We start from the raw sequence: 21,314 nt of genomic DNA on the forward strand, positions 1-21,314 counted from the left end.
AGATACGATCATTATGAAATTGGCCCATATTGCAAACAGAAAATTATTCTTCTGAGTTAAGAGTATGCAGAAGCATCCATCGTTCATCATAAATTTTTGTTGAGATTTTGTTACATATGTCGCTAATCTCACTGGTACAAGTGAGAGGAATAAATAAGTTTATTTAAATATAAATAAAGAATGAGAGAAAATTTTGGAGAAGAATCCCTGAATTGTATTGCCGCCAACCTTGTCATCTACTTGCATACGCCAACCTTGGAGTACGAGGATTGCGAATGCCCAACTTACTTAAAAGAAAATGAAACCGAGTGTGCCCAAAGCTTTAGTCAAAGCATCAGCAGGCAGAGAAGTGTGCACATGTGTTGTTGCAATATTGCCATTATATATCTCATCACAAATGAAATGACAATCTATCTCAATGTACTTTGTGCGTTCATGAAAAACCAGATTAGAGTCGATGTATAGAGCTGCCTGACTATTACAATACAGATTTATATGTTCAGGATGCGTAACATCAAGAAAGTGCGGTATTCCTTTCAACCATTCGAGCTCACACACTGTAATGGACATGAATCAATATTCAGCTTCTGCTGACGAACGAGATACAATGAGTTGTTTCTTTGTTTTCCAAAAGATAGGCGAACTTCCTAGAAGAATAAAGTATTTAATTAGGGATCTGCGTGTAAAAGGGCAACCTACTCAGTCCGAGTCACAGTAACCAGATAGCTTCAAATTGCAGTTGGCTTGCCATAAGATACCTTGACTTGGATTGCCTTTTAAATATCGCACAACTTTGAGTACTGCTTCCCAATGGGCTTGCTTTGGTAGGTGTATAAATTATGCAAGTAGATGAACATGATAAGACAAGTCAAGCCAAGTAAAAAGTAAATAAACAAGCCATCCAACTAAGTGTCCGTACTGAGCAGGATTGTCCATGTTTGCACTATCAGTAAAACCCAACTTATGATTCTGTTCAAGAGGAGTTGAAGTCGGTTTTGTTCCTAGCAAACCAACTTTAGAAATTAAATCCAATGCATATTTGCGTTGATTGAGAAAAATTCCATCGATATTTCGTGCCACTTCAATACCCAAAAAGTATTTCAGTCGACCCAAATGCTTCATATGAAAATACTGATTTAAATAATCTTTAAATTGTTGGATCGCTGCCCCATCATTGCAAGAGATAATCAAATCGCCAACATAGAAAAACACATTTACTTGAATATTTTTATTTCAAAATCCAAATAGAGAATATTATGAACATGACTGAGTGAATCCATATTCATTCAAAGATACAGCTAATCTAGCAAACCAACATCTTGGTGTCTGATGTAGTCCATATAAAGACTTTCGAAGCTTATATATTTTTCCTAGTCGTTGAGAAGCAAAACCAGGTGGCATCTTCATGTAAACTTCTTCTTTCAGGTTGTCAGGCAAGAAGGCATTCTAAACATCCATATGATGAAGTTCCCAATTTTTCATTGCAGCAACGGCAAGCAAAGTCTACATTGTATCCATCTTTACTATCGGAGTAAATGTTTCATGATGATCGACACCTTTAACCTACTTATTGCCAAGAATCACTAAACGCGCTTTGTACCATTTAATGCTCTCATCTGAATTGTATTTTATTTTATGGACCCACTTATTTCCAATCGCTTTTTTCCCAGGAGGCAAATCATCAACTGTCTAAGTACCATTATCTTCAAGAGCTTGTATCTCTTTTTTCATTGCTGTACACCAGTGTTCATCCTTAACTGCCTTTATATATGTGCCAGATTTATGTCATGTGGTCACATTTACTAAAAAAATTCGATGTTGTGGAGAAAATCTATCATAATTCACAAAGTGTGCTATAGGATAAGGATTACCTGAGGAATTTGATTGAAGTGATGAACACGCAGGAGGACTTGCCATGATAGTATCGGTCACATATTCCCTCAACCTGACAGAAGGTTATTTAACTCGATGTACCCTACCAAATAGCTGATCTCATGAGACATTCTCTATCATTACATTGTTTTTTTCAATATTTACGTCAGTAGTAACACTCTCAATCATATTTTGAGAGGTTTTATCATCTCTTTCCAACCTCAATTCATGTTGTACTTTCAAATACTCTTTATAACTGACTGCATCATTATTCCACTGCACACTTCTAATGTCAACATCATTTGTAACTGCGTAAGGAAATTCTGTCTCGATAAAGACTACATCTCTAGAGACAACATATTTAGATTTTTTCAAATCATACAACCTCCAACCCTTATTCTCAAACGAGTACCCAACAAATATGCATTTTTTAGCCCAACTACCAAATTTGGCTTTTTCTCAATCCAAATGATGTGCATAGCATAGACAACCAAATATTCTAATGTTATTGTATGAAGGTACATGACCAAAAAGAACTTCATATGGGGTTTTACAGTTTAGCAATAGGCTAGGTGTTCTATTAATCAAATAACCAGTTGTGAGCATTCATTCTCCCCAAAAATTAATAGGTAAATGGGCTTAGAATCGTAATACCCTTGCCACATTGAGAATGTGTTGGTGTTTTCTCTCCACTCGCCCGTTCTACTGGGGGTTCCAATATAAGAGGTCTGATACAATATTCTCTGCTTTTCAAAATACTTGCGGAGGAAAAGGAACTCATTGTCATTGTCCCTTCTAACATAATTTACATCTTTCTCAAATTGTCTACGAATCATAGTAAATAATCCTATAAGAATATTAATAACTTTAGATTTTCTATTCAACAAATATATCCATACAGTACGAGAATAATCATCAATAATTGTCAAAAAATAATTTGCCCCACAAGAAGCTGATGCTTTGCAAAGTCTACACAAATCACAATGTATCAAATCAAAACATCCTTTGGCTCTGCTATCACTAGAGTAAAATATTTCTCTTGTCTGTTTTGCTCTAAAACAAATATCACAAATTTTATTATTATTCCTATCACAATTTCTGACTTAAGGTATTAGCTCTACCACTTTAGTTGAGGGATTACCCATATATTTGTGCAACAGTTCAAAAGATGTTTTACTTCTGACTTTTGAAGCATGTGCTGCCACCACTCTTTTGAGAAAGTATAGCCCCTTGCATCGTTCATCCACTCCAATTAGCTTCCTCGAAATTTAGTTCTGTATAGCACAATCTTTCTTAGTGACTTGAAGAACGAAATCAGAATCATCAAGAAGCTTTAATATAGAGATGAAATTGCATTGTATATTTGGAATAAAAAGAATGTGTCTCAGTTTCAGGTCTTCTCCAAGAAACATGGTCCCTTCTTTAATAGCCATGATTTCCTCTCCATTGGGCAGCAATACCGGGCATGGTACAATATTCTTCACGTCTTGTAAACACTTCAAGGTCCCTGTCATATGGTGTGTAACTCCTGTGTCAATAATCTAGGTTATAGATTCTAAGCAATGCTGCCCACTACTCATCATTTAATCTAACAAGAGCTTTTCTATTAGATTTTGTCAAAGTGTCACGTCCCCCACTAGATGTGATGGTTTGTGCTGTGTTTGCCCGAGCCATTCCAGTCTTGGTTTGTCCTCCACCATTACCATGTTTCCTTCTATTGCCTTATGAAGAAGTAGTTATGCGTGGCCTATTTCCCCACCATTCAAGGTATCGTATAAGCTGAAAGAATTTATCAGCTTCATGTCCTTATCGATTGCAATTAGAGTACACACTGGTTTTTTCTTTCTCCTTATCCTCCCCTGAATATCAACCACCTTTTTAAACCGTAAAACTCATAGCATTGCTTATGTCCTCTTTTGTTCGTGTAATGGTTCTTACTTGTTTTTGTTGAACAACCATGACATAGGCTTGATTCATATTCGGCGAGGGTTCTGTACTTAAGATATTGGAACGTACTGTTCCATATCCATCTTCATTCAATCCTATCAAAAATTGATGAACTCTTTCCTCCTCACGTTTTCTCTCCAATTTAGAAGTGAGGTTGCATATGCACCTAGGACAAGTGCACACCAGTATTTGATCGTAGTTATTCAGTTCATCCCAAAGAGTCTTGATCCTTCCAAAATAAGTCACCATCACTTGTCCATCTTGTTTCCAATTTGCCAGATCTATTCTCGGTTATTGTACTCGAGGACCATTATTGATGGAAAAATGTTATCTAATGTCTTCTCACAAATCTTTTCTGATTTTCATATATGATATGGTTGATCGTAGAGTAGGCTCAATGGTGTTGAATATCCAAAATACCAACATAAAGTTGACTTATCACACCTCAAACACGTTAATGAGATGCAATTCCTACTCATGCTATTTTCATACAATGAGCTCACAAAATATGTATATACATAGCTCAAAAATTTAATATAAAACTTATAATTCCATGTAATATATACAGTAGTTATATATACAGAACATTAGATTAATGAGGTAAAAAATTTAGAGTTTAACAAAATAAAACGAAAATTTTTAAAATATGAACAAAATATACATGAACTAGAACACTTTCAAAAGTTCTACTCACCCAACAACGATTCTTGCTCTTCTTTCTCGCAGAAAAATATCAAGGTGAAATTTAATGAGTTTCACGAATTCAATAAGTATTTTCATTATTCTAAACACAGATAAGACCTCTTGCAAAAACACACAATATAGAGCAAATGCAGTAGTAATATTTTCAACGCAAAATTTATTTGTAATTTCTACCATTTTCTAAATCAGAATTTACTTATTAAATACAGTTATTTTGGACATTCTGATTTCATATTTTTCCAATTGAATTCCTCAATTATACTCGAATATCATTTATAACCTCGAAATATAACTACATACTCTCAAAAGAATATATATATACTTGAATATCATTTGTAACCTCGAACTATAACCACATATATTCGAAAGAACATATATACACTCAAAAGATCATCTCTAAGATTTCATTGCGCAATGCTGTTTATATCATCATCAAGGAGAGACGACATGGATCTCCCCATCACATGGATAACACACAAAAAAAATCCCATAATAACCACAACAGTTACGTTTACTAGGTGACTCATACTCACAAATACCTATCCATGTCTGAACTAGGTTTCAAACTCTATCCATATGCAGGTTCACCATGCCCGTTGAACTTCAGCCACACACATACTCCCCTCCGTGATTCAGACTAAATAAAAAGGTTTTCAGGGTCCATAGCCTATTCACTCACATCACCTCATTTTCTAATTTCTTGTTTACTTCCCTATTATTTTATTTTTCTTTTAAGTATTATTTAAGTTAATTCATTTCATAACTCTAATTAATTCATTTATACTTTTATTTGGTTTCTTTCGTTATTATATTTTCCTCAAATTTTCATTTTATTTGAGCTTCTCTTCTCTTATAATTTGTTGCTTATTACAATTTCAAATATTTATCAGTTCTTAGTTTTTTTTTCCTGGTTTTCCATCTCCTCAATATTTCCAACAAGTTAGGGTTCATTTGTCATAAGTTCATATTATGTTCTTTATCAAGAAATCAATTCAGTATCTGTTCTATATTAAACCACACACAAATTTAAGAATACTTTTCAAATCCCAATCCGATTATGGAATAGAGAAATACTCACCAAAGTCCCTCAACGGATCGTACTCCACTTGATCGATGGCCTAAAATCACCATACATAAATATAATCAGATTTTATTGATGAAAATAGATTAAACCCTAGGAAACTACTAACAATGGCCATTTCAGATAATTACCACAACAAGTTCGTTCTTCGGTGTTCGGTGAACCACCACTTCAGCTTCCTACGTAGGTGTGGTGATTTATTTTCCAAAACCTATACGCACATACATACATACGCATTAGCACCCGACATCACCCCAAAACTCCATAACGGAAAAAGGAAATGAAAGGTCACCTGCTTTAGTTTGTTATTGTGAAGGTCAACAGCCTCCCTTTTTCCTAATTCACACTACTGGAGGTGATTTTCGGTCTTTCCAAGAGAACCCTCACACCCATCGTGGCAAGACGAACTCCCTAGCTCCCAAACCTGTACACACACACACACACACTCATGAATACCCATTTTGCCAAAAACACACACCGAAAGAAGAAAGGGGACGAACCTGGCTCGGGTGAGGTGCTTCGAAGACTTGAATGGCCTCGTGTTCGACTCTGATGATGGTCTTCTCAATTTCTCGCGTCACTCCTTGCTTGCTTCGAAGTTTAGTCGACAGATTTCACACCTACATACCGGTTAATGTAAAATAGAAAAAGGAATTTTCGAAAAAATACGATGAAAAGGATGAAAATGACGAAACTCACCTTATTCCGCTTTGAATTCCACCGTCACACAGTGCTCTTCGACCCGATTTCCTTTCCTTCCCTTCCCCTTCTCTTCGACTTTCACTTTTGCGATACCTCCTCCTCTCTTCTTCGATCGTGTTTCCTTCTACTTCTCGACCCGAATCCTCTTCAATCTCGCTAGGTAAGAATTATATGTACTCCACAGGGAGACATAAATTATATGTTTATATAAATGTATATATATAGTCCAATATGTGTGAATATTTAAATGTATGTAAAATATAATATAAATATTATTAGTATGTATAATTTGTATTTGTTTGTGTTTATGTAGTGTATATATATATGTTGTTATGCATGTGTGTGTATATACATAAAATACACAATGAATGAAACAGAATTGATAAGAACAAAACTAATAAAAATAAATACATGAATAATTACGTACATTATGTGGCATGTGTGATTGTGTATACGTGTTTAAGTATGAACGTGTGTGTATATATCAGTAGAGATTGTGTGTGAATATAAATATATATTTTGTTTGAGACATATAGTGATGATACGTGTCTGTATTATAATATATGTGTGTATTAATATGTGTGTACATATGATATGCGTGTGAAATGTACAACCAATATATGTAGTGTGTGAAATGTATAATCAATGTGTGTACGTATGGAATTTGGGTACATTGTACTTGCTGTGTGATGCGGTGATGCATGACAAGAAGAAAAATGAGAAGAAGAGAGAGAGGAGTCATGGTCGGCTAGAGAGAGAAAAAGAGAGAGAGAGAGAAAGAAGAAGAAGAAAAAGGATGAAGAAAAGAAAAAAAGAAGAAAAAAAAGGAAAAAAAAAAAGAGAAAAGAAAGAAAGAAAACTTCCTCTATCACTCGATCGCCTTCTCTCCTTCCCTCTCATCCGATCAACTCCTCTCATTCTCTCTCTCATTTTCGGCTTCTCTTCTCAAAATGAAGAAGGAAAACCATAATTGTTTCCTTAAATACCCACCTTCTTGGCTGTTGGATCTTGCAAGGCTTGATCTGGGACGTTTAAATTGAATAAAATCTTAGCTATTAGATCCCTCAGACAGTTCGATCAAGACCGTCCATCTCCTGATTTTTTTTTTGCCCCCTTCTACTTTCATTTAATTATGCTTTTACCCCATTTTTCTTACCTTTTTTTATTTAGCTTCTTAAAATTTATAAAAACTCCCTAATTTTTAAAATTTATTTTATTTAGGCCTTAAATCCTAATTTAATTTATTTACTTACATCTTTTTAATTTATTTTGGGGTCCAGATGTTACATGAGTATTCACCAGTCTTCAATTTAAGTGGAATAATCTGATGGTTGTTTCATGGTTCTATTAATGAAACCGTATTTCTTCTTGGCCAGCAAAGCAATACGCATTGCTCGTGCCTATTCTTCATAATTTTTGCTTTTCAACTGTATTTGAGTGATTATATTTTCAAGATTGTTGTTTGCATTTAGAGTATAAGGGGTTAGCATTTTCTTGTCTGAACTAGTCCCCCCAAGATCTTTCTTTTATTCTGTCATGGCTCTGATACCATAAAAAGAATGAGAGAAAATTTTGAAAAATAATTTCTGAACTGTATTGCTGCCAACCTTTCTCAATATATACTAAAAGACTTTTTATTTAAAGGAGAAACCCTAACAATACAAGAATCTAAATAAAGTAAACCATCATTCCTAAACATGAAGATTTTCTGAATAAAAAATCCGAAATGAGCTCAATATAGAATCCAAAAACAAACTAATATTCTGAAAAGAATTAATAAATTACGTTATTAATTAACTAACATTTATTATTGTCGGATGTAATGAGATTAATAACGCTATATATGTAATATGATACCAGTATATGTACTACTCAGATACAATGTGACAAAAGTGCGACATTCATTTCGTGTGCGTGTATATATATATATATATATATATCCCAAACACTCTGACCTCCCCATATGCGAGCAGTCACCACTGACCACTAGCCTCCGCGATCAGCCACTGGCAGCCTCCTCCATACCGGATCTACTTTTTCTGGCCTCCTTGCCAATCGCCACCTACAGCTTCCTCTTTCTCTCTCTTATACCGTTGGTGCATACACATCTGCTCTTCTTTTTAAATCTCTTTTGTCTATATATATATATATATATATATACACACACACACAACACATGTAAACTCGCAGTAGAGGCAAAAAAAAATATATATATATTAGTCTATCCAGCAACTTGTTGTGCATGCATACATACATCCAGAAACGTGTTATACATAAAACACGTAATAATATGTAGAATTAATAAGTTAAATTACATATTTATATTTATTAATGTTAATCTGCAAATTATGGTTTAAATTAAAAAATTTCAATTAATTTTTAAATTACTTTAATTTTCATGATTATTTTATCCAAAAACATAATTTTTACTTTTTATTCATTCTCTTCTTATTTTTTTGGTAATTATTTTTACCGAATACACAACTTTAACTTTTTTTAAAGTGACAATACATTCTATAACTATTTGTATCAAATAATCTTTAAAATTAATAACTATTTTAATAATATTTTTAGAATTTATAATACAAATTACAATCGTTTTAGATGTCTTTCGGTATAATAAATATGAGCTCAATCATATAATCTAACAAAAAATGTAGGAAAACTTTCATAGCTAAGCAAAAATAGTATGAAGAAATCTGAAACTAAGACTAAATTTAATAGTAACATGATAATAGGTCTATATCTCTATTGATCGTATCTTTTTCCAATTGATCCCAAACTCTTTTCCCTTTCTTGATTTTTTTTTTTTTTTTTTTTTTTTTTGGGGGTTGAGAATTAAGCTGCTTAGTCACCTAAAAAATTATTAAGAGTTGAATGCGATTGTTAATCTCATGAAGCTTAAAGCTAAAGTTTAAGGGATTGCCCATATAATTCTGCCAAATAAAAGTTGTTTGTATCAACATTTTGTGTAGTTGTTAGTAAAAAAAAAAAAAAATCCCTACATCATTTTTCGATGCATCTCTAAACATAATCTTTTGGAACTACCAATGTTATGTTTAAGCAAATATGCAAGAGGGGGGATACATGAGGTTATAAGCTTTGTTGAGATGATGACTAAATGGGATCTTGAGAATTCCATTTAGCATTCAGTCTACCATGTGGATCTTAATTTCATTAGATCAGTACTATCATCTTTATAATTTGGATCTCTTAATTGAACAATTAATCAAATATATATTATTGCATAAAAGAGTCTCATCCATAATTTCTTCCAGAAAAAATTTATCCAATCAATGAACATTGACCATTAAGGTCCTTAACTAAGCATTAATTCAGACTTTTTCAAGAAATAAATCAACCAGAAAAATTAAAATAAATAAATAAATTATGGAGCAAGATGGTTATCACAATGTTCAGTGCACTTATATAATTGCTTTTATAAAAATATATATATATATATATATATACATTATTTTTTAAGGTGATATGCGTATTTCCGCTATTCCTAGCTTGTATTGTGAGGAAAAGAATGTTGTTCTGGAGGGATTTGAAACGCTCTTGTATTCATTATGTGAGGAGGGGGGGAAAACCACTAAGGAATGAATGGTCAAAAATAAAACCGTCCAACCATACTTGAAAGCAAGTAGAAATTAAACGCCACATACATCATGGGCTACATACTTTTTACACACACACACATATATATATATATAGTCGTATGTAATATATACATATATATATGTGTGTGTGTATATATGGAGGGTCCAGAATCTCTATCTATATTCTTATCCAATTCCAAGCCAATTATTTAGCAAAAAACAAACAGACCCTTGCATGATTTAATTGCTCAATCTTTTATGTCCATGTATTTTATGTACATTAATATATGCGGAAATATTCATTTATTAAAAACAGAAAGAAGTATTGGGATGAGGATTGACATGCTGTTTTTTATAGAATTAAATTACTCAGTTTGTTCCGTAAGTAAAAAGTTGAAATAGTAATTAGTGACTACAGATTGGATGAAGATGAAATTATTTAAAAAAGTTCATATGAATTTTTTACTGACTATATATTCCATTTATATATAATTTATACAGAAGAGATGCTCCCTTGCTAGATGTTTTTGTTTTGACCTTTTTTTTTTCACACGTTTTGCCATTGTCGTCTGTCAACTCTAACAGAGGTCAACTATTTATGTATTTTGGTTTGAGTACTATAATACCTTTTCATATATATATATATATACATATTATAAATAAGTAAATGAAATTATTTTGGTTTTAATTTAAAATAATGCAAAATGAATTACAATATAAAAAAGAAGAAGAAGAAGAAGAAGAAGAAGAAGAAGAAGAAGAAAATGTGGGAGCAGGAGAAGTGGGCCAAAGGCAAGAAGCACTACTAACACAATCCACTGACACGTACACGTCCAGTCCATTGACTTGGCGAATCGGCCTCATAATGTTAGGCCTGGCCCTCCACTACCAAACAAACAATTTTACACTAATATTAAATTAAATGTCAATATCTGCAGACATATATATATTCTCATGCTCAGATAAGTTGATAAAGCATGGAAGCACGAAGAGCATTAAACAGGATTTTCGTCGACTTCAGGATGAGCTATGTATATAGTTGGAGTGAACTGAAAGATGATAAGAAGTGAGGTTGATGCAGACCAACAAGATATACAGCCGCATATAATAATTATGCATGTAATGAGTCTTTTATCATTCTTTAACAACATCCCCTAATTGCTTCTACACTCACTTCTCTCCCCCATATCCATCTCCTGTGACGACCTCATCATCATAATACTATATATCCTTTATACATATATATAAAGTACTGGATGAGAGAGGTCCAAATTCTAATTTGTTGCTCTATTAATCTAATTACATTACCCTTCAAAATAGGGACAACTTACTACTTTAAATAAATTAACACTGCATTAAATTTGTTTTACTTTTTTATTCAATTCTTAAATTTTAGTTCTTAATGTGTAAAATTAAATTATAATCCTATTAATTAATTTGATGCAAAATTAACTCAATAACTTCAGTCTGTATGCCAATTTCATGATCATAAGTTTTTATATTTCAGTATGCAGATTAACGATGAAAGAAACATTTAAATTGAATTGTAAAAAGACTTGACTTGGAATTAAAATGTTAGTTTTCTTTAAAAATTTATATTATACATGTAATACTCAGACCCTAAAATTTGTTCTGAATCTAATTTTGGCATTTTAAAAATAAATAAAAAAATTATTTTTAAATTAATTTAATTTAATTTTTTTAAACAAATAGGTTAGAGATGTAATCAAAAGTAATTTTGGAAAAAAAAAAAAAAGTAAAAGTTTGAGTTCGATTGGTATTTTTAAAAGAAAAATTAAAAATAAGGGGTCAAAGTACAAAAAAAAAAATTTGGCCACGTGGAATGGCCCAGTCAGCTGTCCCAACGAACCGGTGCACGCCGTGTGTCAAGGCACGTTGACGTTGACGTCATGAGAGCGATCCGCGTGCCCAATGATCGGAGGTGCGATCACGTGCGCGTGAACGGTTCAAATTCATTCCCTCCTTAGGCGCAATCGGACAGACGAGATCAATTGCGATGAACGGTTCAAATTCATTTCCTCTTTAGGCGCGATTGGACGGACGAGATCAATCGCGATGAAAAACTCAAATCGACGCGGGATGAGTATAAATAATTTATGTCGCAGGGGAACACAAACCCTAGCCGCCAGCCTCCACTGGAGAAGAAGAATCAGGTGTCAGAGAAGGAGGCCGACCGTCGCCGCACCGAAGCCACCGTCGGCCGCCAAAAAAGGTAAAAAATTCTCCAACTCGCTCAGAATTCAATTCCAAGCATTCTTATGGCCAAATCAGGATATAAAGGATGACAGGTGAGCCAAAAATCGCAAACAAAGCCCCACAGAGCCGCCGCGATCAAAACTCAAAAATTCCTCTGATGAGTCTCTTCCTGCTTCCCGTTTCACATGATTTTTCGATCATTATGTTCACATTCCTTTTATGTGTAGGTTACCTGAAGAAGGAACCCCAACCGCAAAGGAGGACCGGTAAAGCTGCTGTACCCAATGACCCCCCACCCTAGGTTCGGCATTTTTGTGAATTTTTAGGCAACCGAGGCCCCCTAGCATATTTTTCCATAGAGATACGTATAAAATCGGCCAAAACCAATAAAAACTAACTAGGTTGAGGCGAACCACCACTGTGGATGGCAGAGCCAGTGTTCGAATATGACGGTGACGGTGACGCCGTGCCGGAACCCAAAATTGATCGAAAAAAATTTTGGACACCGATTTTGAATTTTTGAAGTATTTTTAGGTACGTGATAAGTGTTTTGGATTCTGCAAAAAAATTTCAAGAAATCCGGTACCCATTAGAAGGTATGGTAGATAGCGCGACGTCTCGAAAATACCGATCCAGGTAAGAATCTCTTACCCTATTCTCTGTTACGGTAAATTCAGGTTTAATTACGTATAATTTTGTATTTTTATAAAAAATTCGAGAACCCTAAAAATAATTACAGGTCACTAATGGAGACAGAATCAGTTAGTTCACGATTATCTTGATTTTTTATTTATTTTTCTGTACTGCTCTATTTGATTGTTATTATATTGTGCATGTTCTTAGTTTATATTTTCTATAGCCTTATCGATTTATCTGGTTTATTCGGTTTTATATCATCAGCATGTATACAGTTTAATTGATCTATAAACGTAATATGAAATATTGGTATACGTGGTTGGTTGTTTTGTTGATGAGAATCTTTATGTAAAAGATTTACTAAGTACACAGGAAAAGGGCGGACGGGCCTAGTATATAGGAAACCCTACCGTCAATATTACCTTAGTTGAACGAGGTTAGAAAGTCCCTTACCGGAAAGGTTTAGGAGATATGGTTCACCTTCATACTAGATGGGGTATCGAAGAGATGAAATATTTGGCGTCCATTACCGGACGGCATATGGGGATGACTGATTAATTGCTAAAATTGGATATTAGGTTCACGAGTATAGAGACATCCCTATGGACCCCCAGGGGTACTAGTAAACAAGTAATAAAAGAAAGTTATCGTCTCTTGTTCTCCTATTCGTGAAAATGAAAAGTGGTATGGATATGGGCCTTCATAAATTATTTTTTAAAAACTCGTTACGGTAAGTATCAAATAAACGTTTTTAAGTTAAATGTATTTAATTAAAGCAAGGGTTCCATTAGTTATTTTTCTAATTTTTACCAATCTTCAATTTTTCGTATATATAATTAGTGTAATATTCTTACTAGACTCATGTAGCTCACCCTTTCATTAATTATTTCATATCAAGAAGATCAAGATCCAGATCTCGATCAGCTAGAGGGTTGTGAGTAGTTCACCACCTGGACTCCATTCAAGTGCTAGTGAAGGTTGTCCAAGGATTTTCATTTATTCATTTTTTTTTTATTTTTTTAATTACCGTTGTCTTTTAAAAGTGACATTTTTGTAACTCTATTGGGCATTCTAAATTATTATGTAATGAATATAAATCTTAACTCTATTAATTGTTTTCACATTTAAATTATAAATTCATTTTCTTTAAGGTTCTAGGCCTCCACAGTTGGTATCAGAGTCGCGTTCCTCGAAATCATTCCTTACACAAAAACTTAAAAACACCAAATACAAATTATTGTTCAACCCTTCCTTGTGAAATACAGGTACAAGAATATGATGATGGGAAGGCCCCTACTAAACCGAGCAGCCTGTGATGGTTCATTTTGAGAGGATGTTGATCGACTCTTTGAGATGCTAGAGAGACTCATCTCTGTCCAATAGACCCAGGAGGAAATGAGGGAGCTGTCTAAGCCTCCTCCGCTGCCACAATTTGAGCCACCCTTGCAGTAGGAAGATTCAGAGCCATCCTAGTACAACCCTGCTCCTCCACCGTATCATCCGGTACCGCCACAGTACAATTCAGTGCCTCCACCATATCATCTGATACCGCCACAGGCCACCAGGTCCTACCACAACACAATTCAGTCCCTTTTTCACAGGACCCAATTCCACCTATAATGGACCCATACTAGATTGAAAGATATAAAAGACTAAACTCATCTACCTTTACACAGGTATCCTCTTTTGAAGAGGTCAAGTATTGATTAATTGAGACAGAGAAGGTTTTCGCTACTCTTGGGGTGGTTCCTGAACAAAAAGTTGTACTTCTCACCTACATGCTTGTGGGAGAGGCAGGTCACTAGTGGCAGCTCAAGCAGGCCCCCCTACCCGTTCCAATCACTTGAGAATAATTTTTTATGGCCTTCAATGCATAGTACCTCCCAGAACACCTTCGAAATTTGAAGAAAATAGAGTTTGCATACCTAGTTCAGGGTAATATGATTGTGTCGGAGTACACCCAAAATTTCCTAGAGTTAGGCCAGTATTCCCCTGAGAGCATGATGGATGAAGGTAGGAAGAGAAGGAAGTTCGAGTGGGGCCTCCGTCTTGAGATCAGATAGTAACTGTACGTATTTGAGCTCAGTACTTACTTAATCGTCCTAGACAAGGCACAACTAGTGGAGAGAAACATTTGCATCTTTCATTCAGTAGTGGGGAATCTCAGACCTCCGATTTAACACCGCAGACCAGCACTTACTGCACCGATTCAGCAGAACAAAAGGCTTAGGCCAGTGACTCGGGCTCCTACTCAAGCTCTAATAACATGATGCAGTAGGACTTGCCAGCACTATGGTAAGGATTATGGGGACTGACCCTGCTATTGTCTCAACAATACCTGCCATATATGTAGAAGCACCTAACATTAAGCGAGAGAGTGCTCGCGAAATCAGAACCAAGCTAGACCTCTTATACAGAGCAGAGCTTACAACCTCACTCAATAAGATGCTGAAGCCAACCCGGACGTGATACAGAGTACATACACTATCTGTAATTATCTTGCACATGTTTTGATTGATACTAGTGCTTCACATTTATTTGTCTCACATGCTTTTACACAAAATTTAAATGTATTACCTGAAAGACTTGATTATATTTTTTTTATATCTACACCTGGAAGTAGTACACTACTATGAAAAGTTATATACAAAGCTTGTATCATAGACATAGCAGGTAGGAAATTGGGTTTAAACCTGACAGAGATTGACACGAGGGACTTTGATGTAATCCTAGGAATAAATTGGTTAGTGGCATACCACGCTAGTGTAGATTATTTTCACAAGAAACTTATATTCAACCCTCCTAAGCAAGAGCCATTTATAACTTAATAAAAATTTTAAATGCTATTATCTAATGGAAATTTTCTTATTATATAGTTCTTTAACTTGGTTGTCTTCTTTACATTAAGCAAACTTAAGAAAGAAGTTTGTATTCAAAAGATCCTAATAGTTCGAGACTTCTTATATGTGTTTCCTGATGAATTAACTGGATTGCCAGTGGACAAAAAAATTGAGTTCACCATAGATCTTCAGCCTGACACCCAGTTTATCTCGGTTGCCCCTTACCGTATGAGCCGTGTTGAGATGAAAAACTGAAAAAATATATCGATAAATTATAGGACAGTGGGTTCATCTGACATAATGTATCTCCTTGGGGTGCTAGAGTCATATTTACAAGGAAAGGGGATGAGACGTTAAGATTATGTATTAACTACAGGAGATTGAACAGGGTCATAATTAAGAACAAGTATCTGATCGCCAAAATTGATGACCTTTTTGACTAGTTGCAGGGTGTCTAGTTCTTCTCCAAAATAGACTTGCATTTGGATTACCATCATGAAAAGATCAGAGTAGAGGACATTCTTAAGACAGCCTTCAAAACTAGGTACAGACATTATGAGTTCCTAGTCATGCCATTTTGACTAACCAATGCATCAGTCATTTTTATAAACTTAATGAATAGGGTTTTTAAACAATTTCTGAATCAATTCGTCATTGTGTTTATCGATGATATCATGTTCTATTCAAAAAGCAGAGAGGAACATACTCACCACCTGACTCAGATTTTGCAGGTTCTGAGGGAAAAAAAATTGTATGCAAAATTAATTAGTGTCAGTTCTGCCTCAAGTGGACTACCTTCTTAGAGTACATCATATCAAAGAATGGAGTTTTAGTAAACTCCAATAAAATTGAGGCAGTGCTTGGTCGGTAGAAATTGGCCTCGATTAAGGAGATTCATAATGTTATAGAAATTGTAGGTTATTACCGCAGATTTGTGGAAGAATTTTCTATCATATATGCTCTTTTGACCCGACTCACAAAGAAGAATATTAAGTTTGAATGAAATAAGGATTGCAAAAAGAGCTTTACAGAACTTAAGAAGCAATTGACTATTGCACCCGTGTTGGCTTTATCGAGTGAGATGAGTAGATATACAGTATATAGTGATGCCTCCTACCTGGGGTTTGATTGTGTTCTGATGTAACATGGCAAGATCATAGCCTATGGGTCCAAGCACTTAAATACTCATGAGAAATATTACTCCACCCATGACTTAGAACTTGTCGCCATCATCCACACCTTGAAAACTTGACGCCAATACTTGTATGTGGAGACTTTTGAGATTTATACTGACCATAAGAGCTTGAAGTACATATTCACTAAGAAGGATCTCAACATGCGTCAGACACGTTGGATAAAGTTTTTCAAGGACTACAATTGTAATATTTTGTATCACTCGGGTAAGGGCAATGTGGTAGCCGATGCGCTCAGTAGAAAAAATGCAAGTATGTTAGCTCACCAAATGATTTTTAAATGAAGGGTAATAAGGGCCGCATAACATATACGAATTTAGGACCTGAAGAGAGTTACATGCTTGGTCCATCTGACTGTTCAACCCAAATTGATCTAGATAATAAAAAAAAGCCCAATCCACCGCTTATACCCTAGTAGCTCTAAAGAAGGATGCAGAACAGGGAGTAAATCTAGAATTTCGAGTCTCTACCTATGGATTGCTCAAGTTTCAAGATATGATATGTGTTTTAGATGACAGCGAACTAAAGAGGGACATCATGACAGAGGCTTATAGCTAAAAGTTCGCCATATATCCTGAAAGTACTAAAATGTATCAAAGTATGTAATCCTAATTTTGGTGGAGCGGGATGAAGAGAGAGATAGCTGACTTTGTCTCTAAATGTCTGGTATGTCAACAGGTGAAAGCAGAACATCAACGTTCAAGCAGGCTACTTCAGCTATTACCAATTCCAAAGTATAAGTGGGAATATATCACAATAGATTTCGTGACTGGATTGCCTAAGGCCCGTTCGGGACATGATGCTATCTAAGTAATTGTTGATTGGCTCACCAAGTCCTCCCACTTCTTGGCTATCAAGATGATCGACTCTTTAGATAAGTTAGTAAGAATATATATGAAGGAGATAGTCAGGTTACATAGAGTTTTAGGGACAGTGATATCTGATAGAGAACCCAGATTCACCTCTCGATTTTGGTCTAGTTTTTAACAAGCCATGGAAACGAAATTGTCCATCAGCACCGCATTCCACCCTCAAACTGATGGACAATAAGAGAAGATGATCTATATACTAGAAGATATGCTCTGAACTTGTGTTCTACACTTCGGAGGCCATTGGAACAATTACCTATATTTGATAAAGTTTGCCTATAATAACAACTACTAAGCAAGTATCGGCATGGCTCCCTATACGAGGCATTGTATGGTCGCCTCTGTAGGTTACCGATTTGTTGGGAAGAGGTAGGTGATAGAAAATTATTCGGTTCAGATCTTGTGGAGGAGACTACAGCCAAGATAGTTAAGATCAGAAAGAATATTCAGACAGTTCAGAGTAGATAGAAGAGTTATGCGGACACCCGAATGAGGGATTTGGAATTTGAGAAAAGTGATTGAGAGTTCTTCAATGTCACCCCTTTCAAAAAAATTAGTAGGTTTAACAAGATGGAGAAATTAAATCCCCCGGTCCATTGAGTCATTTGAGATCTTAGACAGGATTGGTACGACCGCCTACAGACTTACACTACCTCTAGAGCTATTCAGGATTTATAATATGTTTCATGTATCCTTACTACACAAGTACAACTTGGATCCCTCACACATCCTATCCCACGAGATCTCTTAACTCCATAAGGATCTATCTTATGAGGAGGTATTAGTGGGCATTGTAGACCAAAAAAGTAGAGTACTCCGCAACAGAAAAATTTCCTTCGTCAAGGTCAATTTGCAGAATCAGATATAGAAAGAGGCCACATGAGAGCTAGAATCAGACTTTAAAGCTCCGTATCCCCAACTGTTTGACTAAGTGAGAAAGTGACAAATTTAAGGGATCAAATTTCTTTTTAAGGGGGAGAGAGTTATAGTACTTGCGCTCGAACTTTGGACCAGGACCAATTTTGACATTTTAAAAATAAATAAATAATTTATTTTTAAATTTATTTTATTTTATTTTATTAAATTTTTGAGAAAAAATGAGTTAGGGATGCAATCAAAAGTAATTTTGATAAAACGTGGTAAAAATTTGAGTTCGGTGAGTTCTTTTGAAAGAAAAATTCGAAACAGGGTGTCAAAGTACAAAAATAAAAATTCAACCACGTGCGATGACCTAGTCAGCAGTCTCAACGAACCAGAGCACACCACATGTCAAGGCACACTAACGTCGGCTCCGCGCGAGCGATTCGCGTGCCCAGTGATCGAACGGTCCAGGTTCGATCCCGCACGCGTGAACCGCTCAGATTTATTTCCTCCTTATACGCTATTAGACGAACAAGATCAATCATGATGAACAGTCCAGATCGACGTATGATGGATATAAATATTTTGCGTCATAGGAGAACTCAAACCCTAACCGCCAGCCCCCACCGAAGAAGAATCAAGCACCGGAGAAGGAGGCCGACTGCTGATCGCCATATCGGAGCCACTTCCAGCCACCAGAAAGAGGTAAATATTCTCATTTCCTATTCGAAATTTGATTTTGAGGATTCTTGCAGTCAAATTATAGCAAGAGGGATGGCGGGAGAGTTGAAAATTAGGGGCAAAATCTGACGGAGCTGCCGCAGTAAAAACCCAAAAATCCTTCTAATGAGACCTTTTCCGCTTCCTGTTTCACGCAATTTTTCGATCATTGTGTTTACCGTCTTTTTGTGTGCAGATTAATCGAAAAAAGAACCCTTGTCGCAAATGAGGATTGGCGGAGCCGTCGCACCCAGTGACCCCCCACCGGTAGATTTAGTTTTTTGTGATTTTTCAGCCAATCGAGGACCCCTATCGTGTTTTTTTAAAGGGATACGTATAAAATCAGCCAAAACTGGCCAAAACCGGCCAAACCGATGTGAACTGCCACTGTGGGCAGTAGAGCCAGCGTCGGAATACGGCACCACCGTAGTACCAGAACCCCAAAATTGGCCGGAAAGAGTTTTGAATGCCGATTTTGAATTTTATGATATTTTTAGGTACGTGATATAAAGACCCCGAACTTAAAAAGAAATAAGGTCATGAATTAAATATGGAAGAAAAATAATAGAATTTAGGGTTTACATTACTTACATAATAATTTAGAATGATCAATAGGGTTAAGGGAATGTCCATTCTAAAAGAAATTACGAAAATCAAAGAAATAAACAAAAAATCAATAATTGAGTATTTTAGGACGCCCTTCACTAAATTTTGAAGGGAGTCCGAGTGGTAAACTATTCACAATCCTCTTGTTGATCGGGATCTGAGTCTTGGTCCTCTTGATCTGAAATAGTTAATGAAAGGGTGAGTTACACTAACCTAGTAAGAATATCACACTACTCACTGATACAGAAACTGAATGTTAGTAAAAATAATTAAAACAACCAATTAAGCTCTTGATTTAAGTAAATTCATTTATCATAAGAAAAACCATTTATTGCATATATTTACCGTTGCGAGATTTTCAAAATCGATCTATAGAGACAATAACTCAAATAACATTCCAACCTCATATTCAAGTGAGTAAGAATAATAACTTTCCTTTTTTATTTGCCTACTGGTATCTTTGGGGGCCCATGGAGATGCCCCACTACGCATGAACTCATATCCAATATTGTCAACAAACTGGGCATTCCCATACCCCGTCTGGTATGAATGTCAAAAATATTATCCCTCAATACTCTGTCCGGTATGAGAGTAAATTGGGTCGTCCTCATACCCCGTCCGGTATGAGCACCAAAAATACCATTCATCGATAACCCGTCCTGTATGAGGCAACGTTCATGATAGGGTTCCCTATATACCCAGTCCGTCCACTATCTCCTAGGATATCCAGTAAGGCTACCATTAATTCACATTAATAATAATTTTTCGTTTGCATATTAATTACTAATTTCACAAATCAACTGTAAATCACACAAGACAAGTAATATATATATATCAAGGATGCAATATTTAATCATTTAACCATTTCAGTATATCATCATATATTTAAAACTGTAAATTCAACAATTAGTTAAACAGGACAACAAATAAATGACTAACCAGTTTCCAGCTCTATTGGTAACCTGCAATTATTTTCACAGTTTTCTAAATTACACAAAATACCATATTACCAATTATTAAACTTCAATTTCATAACAGAGAATAAGGTGAGAAATTCTTACCCGAATCGGTGTCTAAAACACCGAACTTTCTATTGCACCTACCGATCCCTAAGTTGTCTGAATTTTTCTGCATAGATTAAAGCACACTTCACGTACCTAAAAATATCCTCAAAATTCAAAATCAGTGTTAAAAAATTTTTTCAGTCAATTTTAAATATATCATCATATATTTAAAACTGTAAATTCAACAATCAGTTAAATAGAACAACAAATAAATGACTAACCAGTTTCCGGCTCCATTGGCAACCTGCAATTATTTTTGAAGTTTTTTAAATTACACAAAATACCATATTACCGATTATTAAGCTTCAATTCCATAACAGAGAATAAGATAATGATTCTTGCTTGAATCGGTGTCCAAAACACCGAACTTTCTACTACACCTACTGGTCCCTGAGTTTTATG

The 21,314-nt window shown here is 35.2% G+C and overlaps 1 protein-coding gene across 1 annotated transcript; it reads right to left on the reverse strand.

Moving 5' to 3' along the window:
- Positions 1-837: 837 nt before the first annotated feature.
- Positions 838-4,068, reverse strand: LOC148253295 (uncharacterized). Its single transcript, XM_088223315.1, has 7 exons — positions 3,757-4,068; positions 3,632-3,651; positions 3,333-3,400; positions 2,632-2,719; positions 2,038-2,218; positions 1,263-1,446; positions 838-1,163 (listed from the first exon to the last, which is right to left on the reverse strand). Exons 1-7 carry the CDS (start codon positions 4,066-4,068, stop codon positions 838-840), a joined length of 1,179 nt encoding a protein of 392 aa, XP_088079441.1.
- Between the last annotated feature and the right edge of the window lie 17,246 nt (positions 4,069-21,314).

Source organism: Carica papaya, chromosome 6 (assembly GCF_054855325.1).
Source record: "Carica papaya isolate Zhongbai chromosome 6, ASM5485532v1, whole genome shotgun sequence".
NCBI classification, from domain to species: Eukaryota; Viridiplantae; Streptophyta; class Magnoliopsida; order Brassicales; family Caricaceae; genus Carica; species Carica papaya.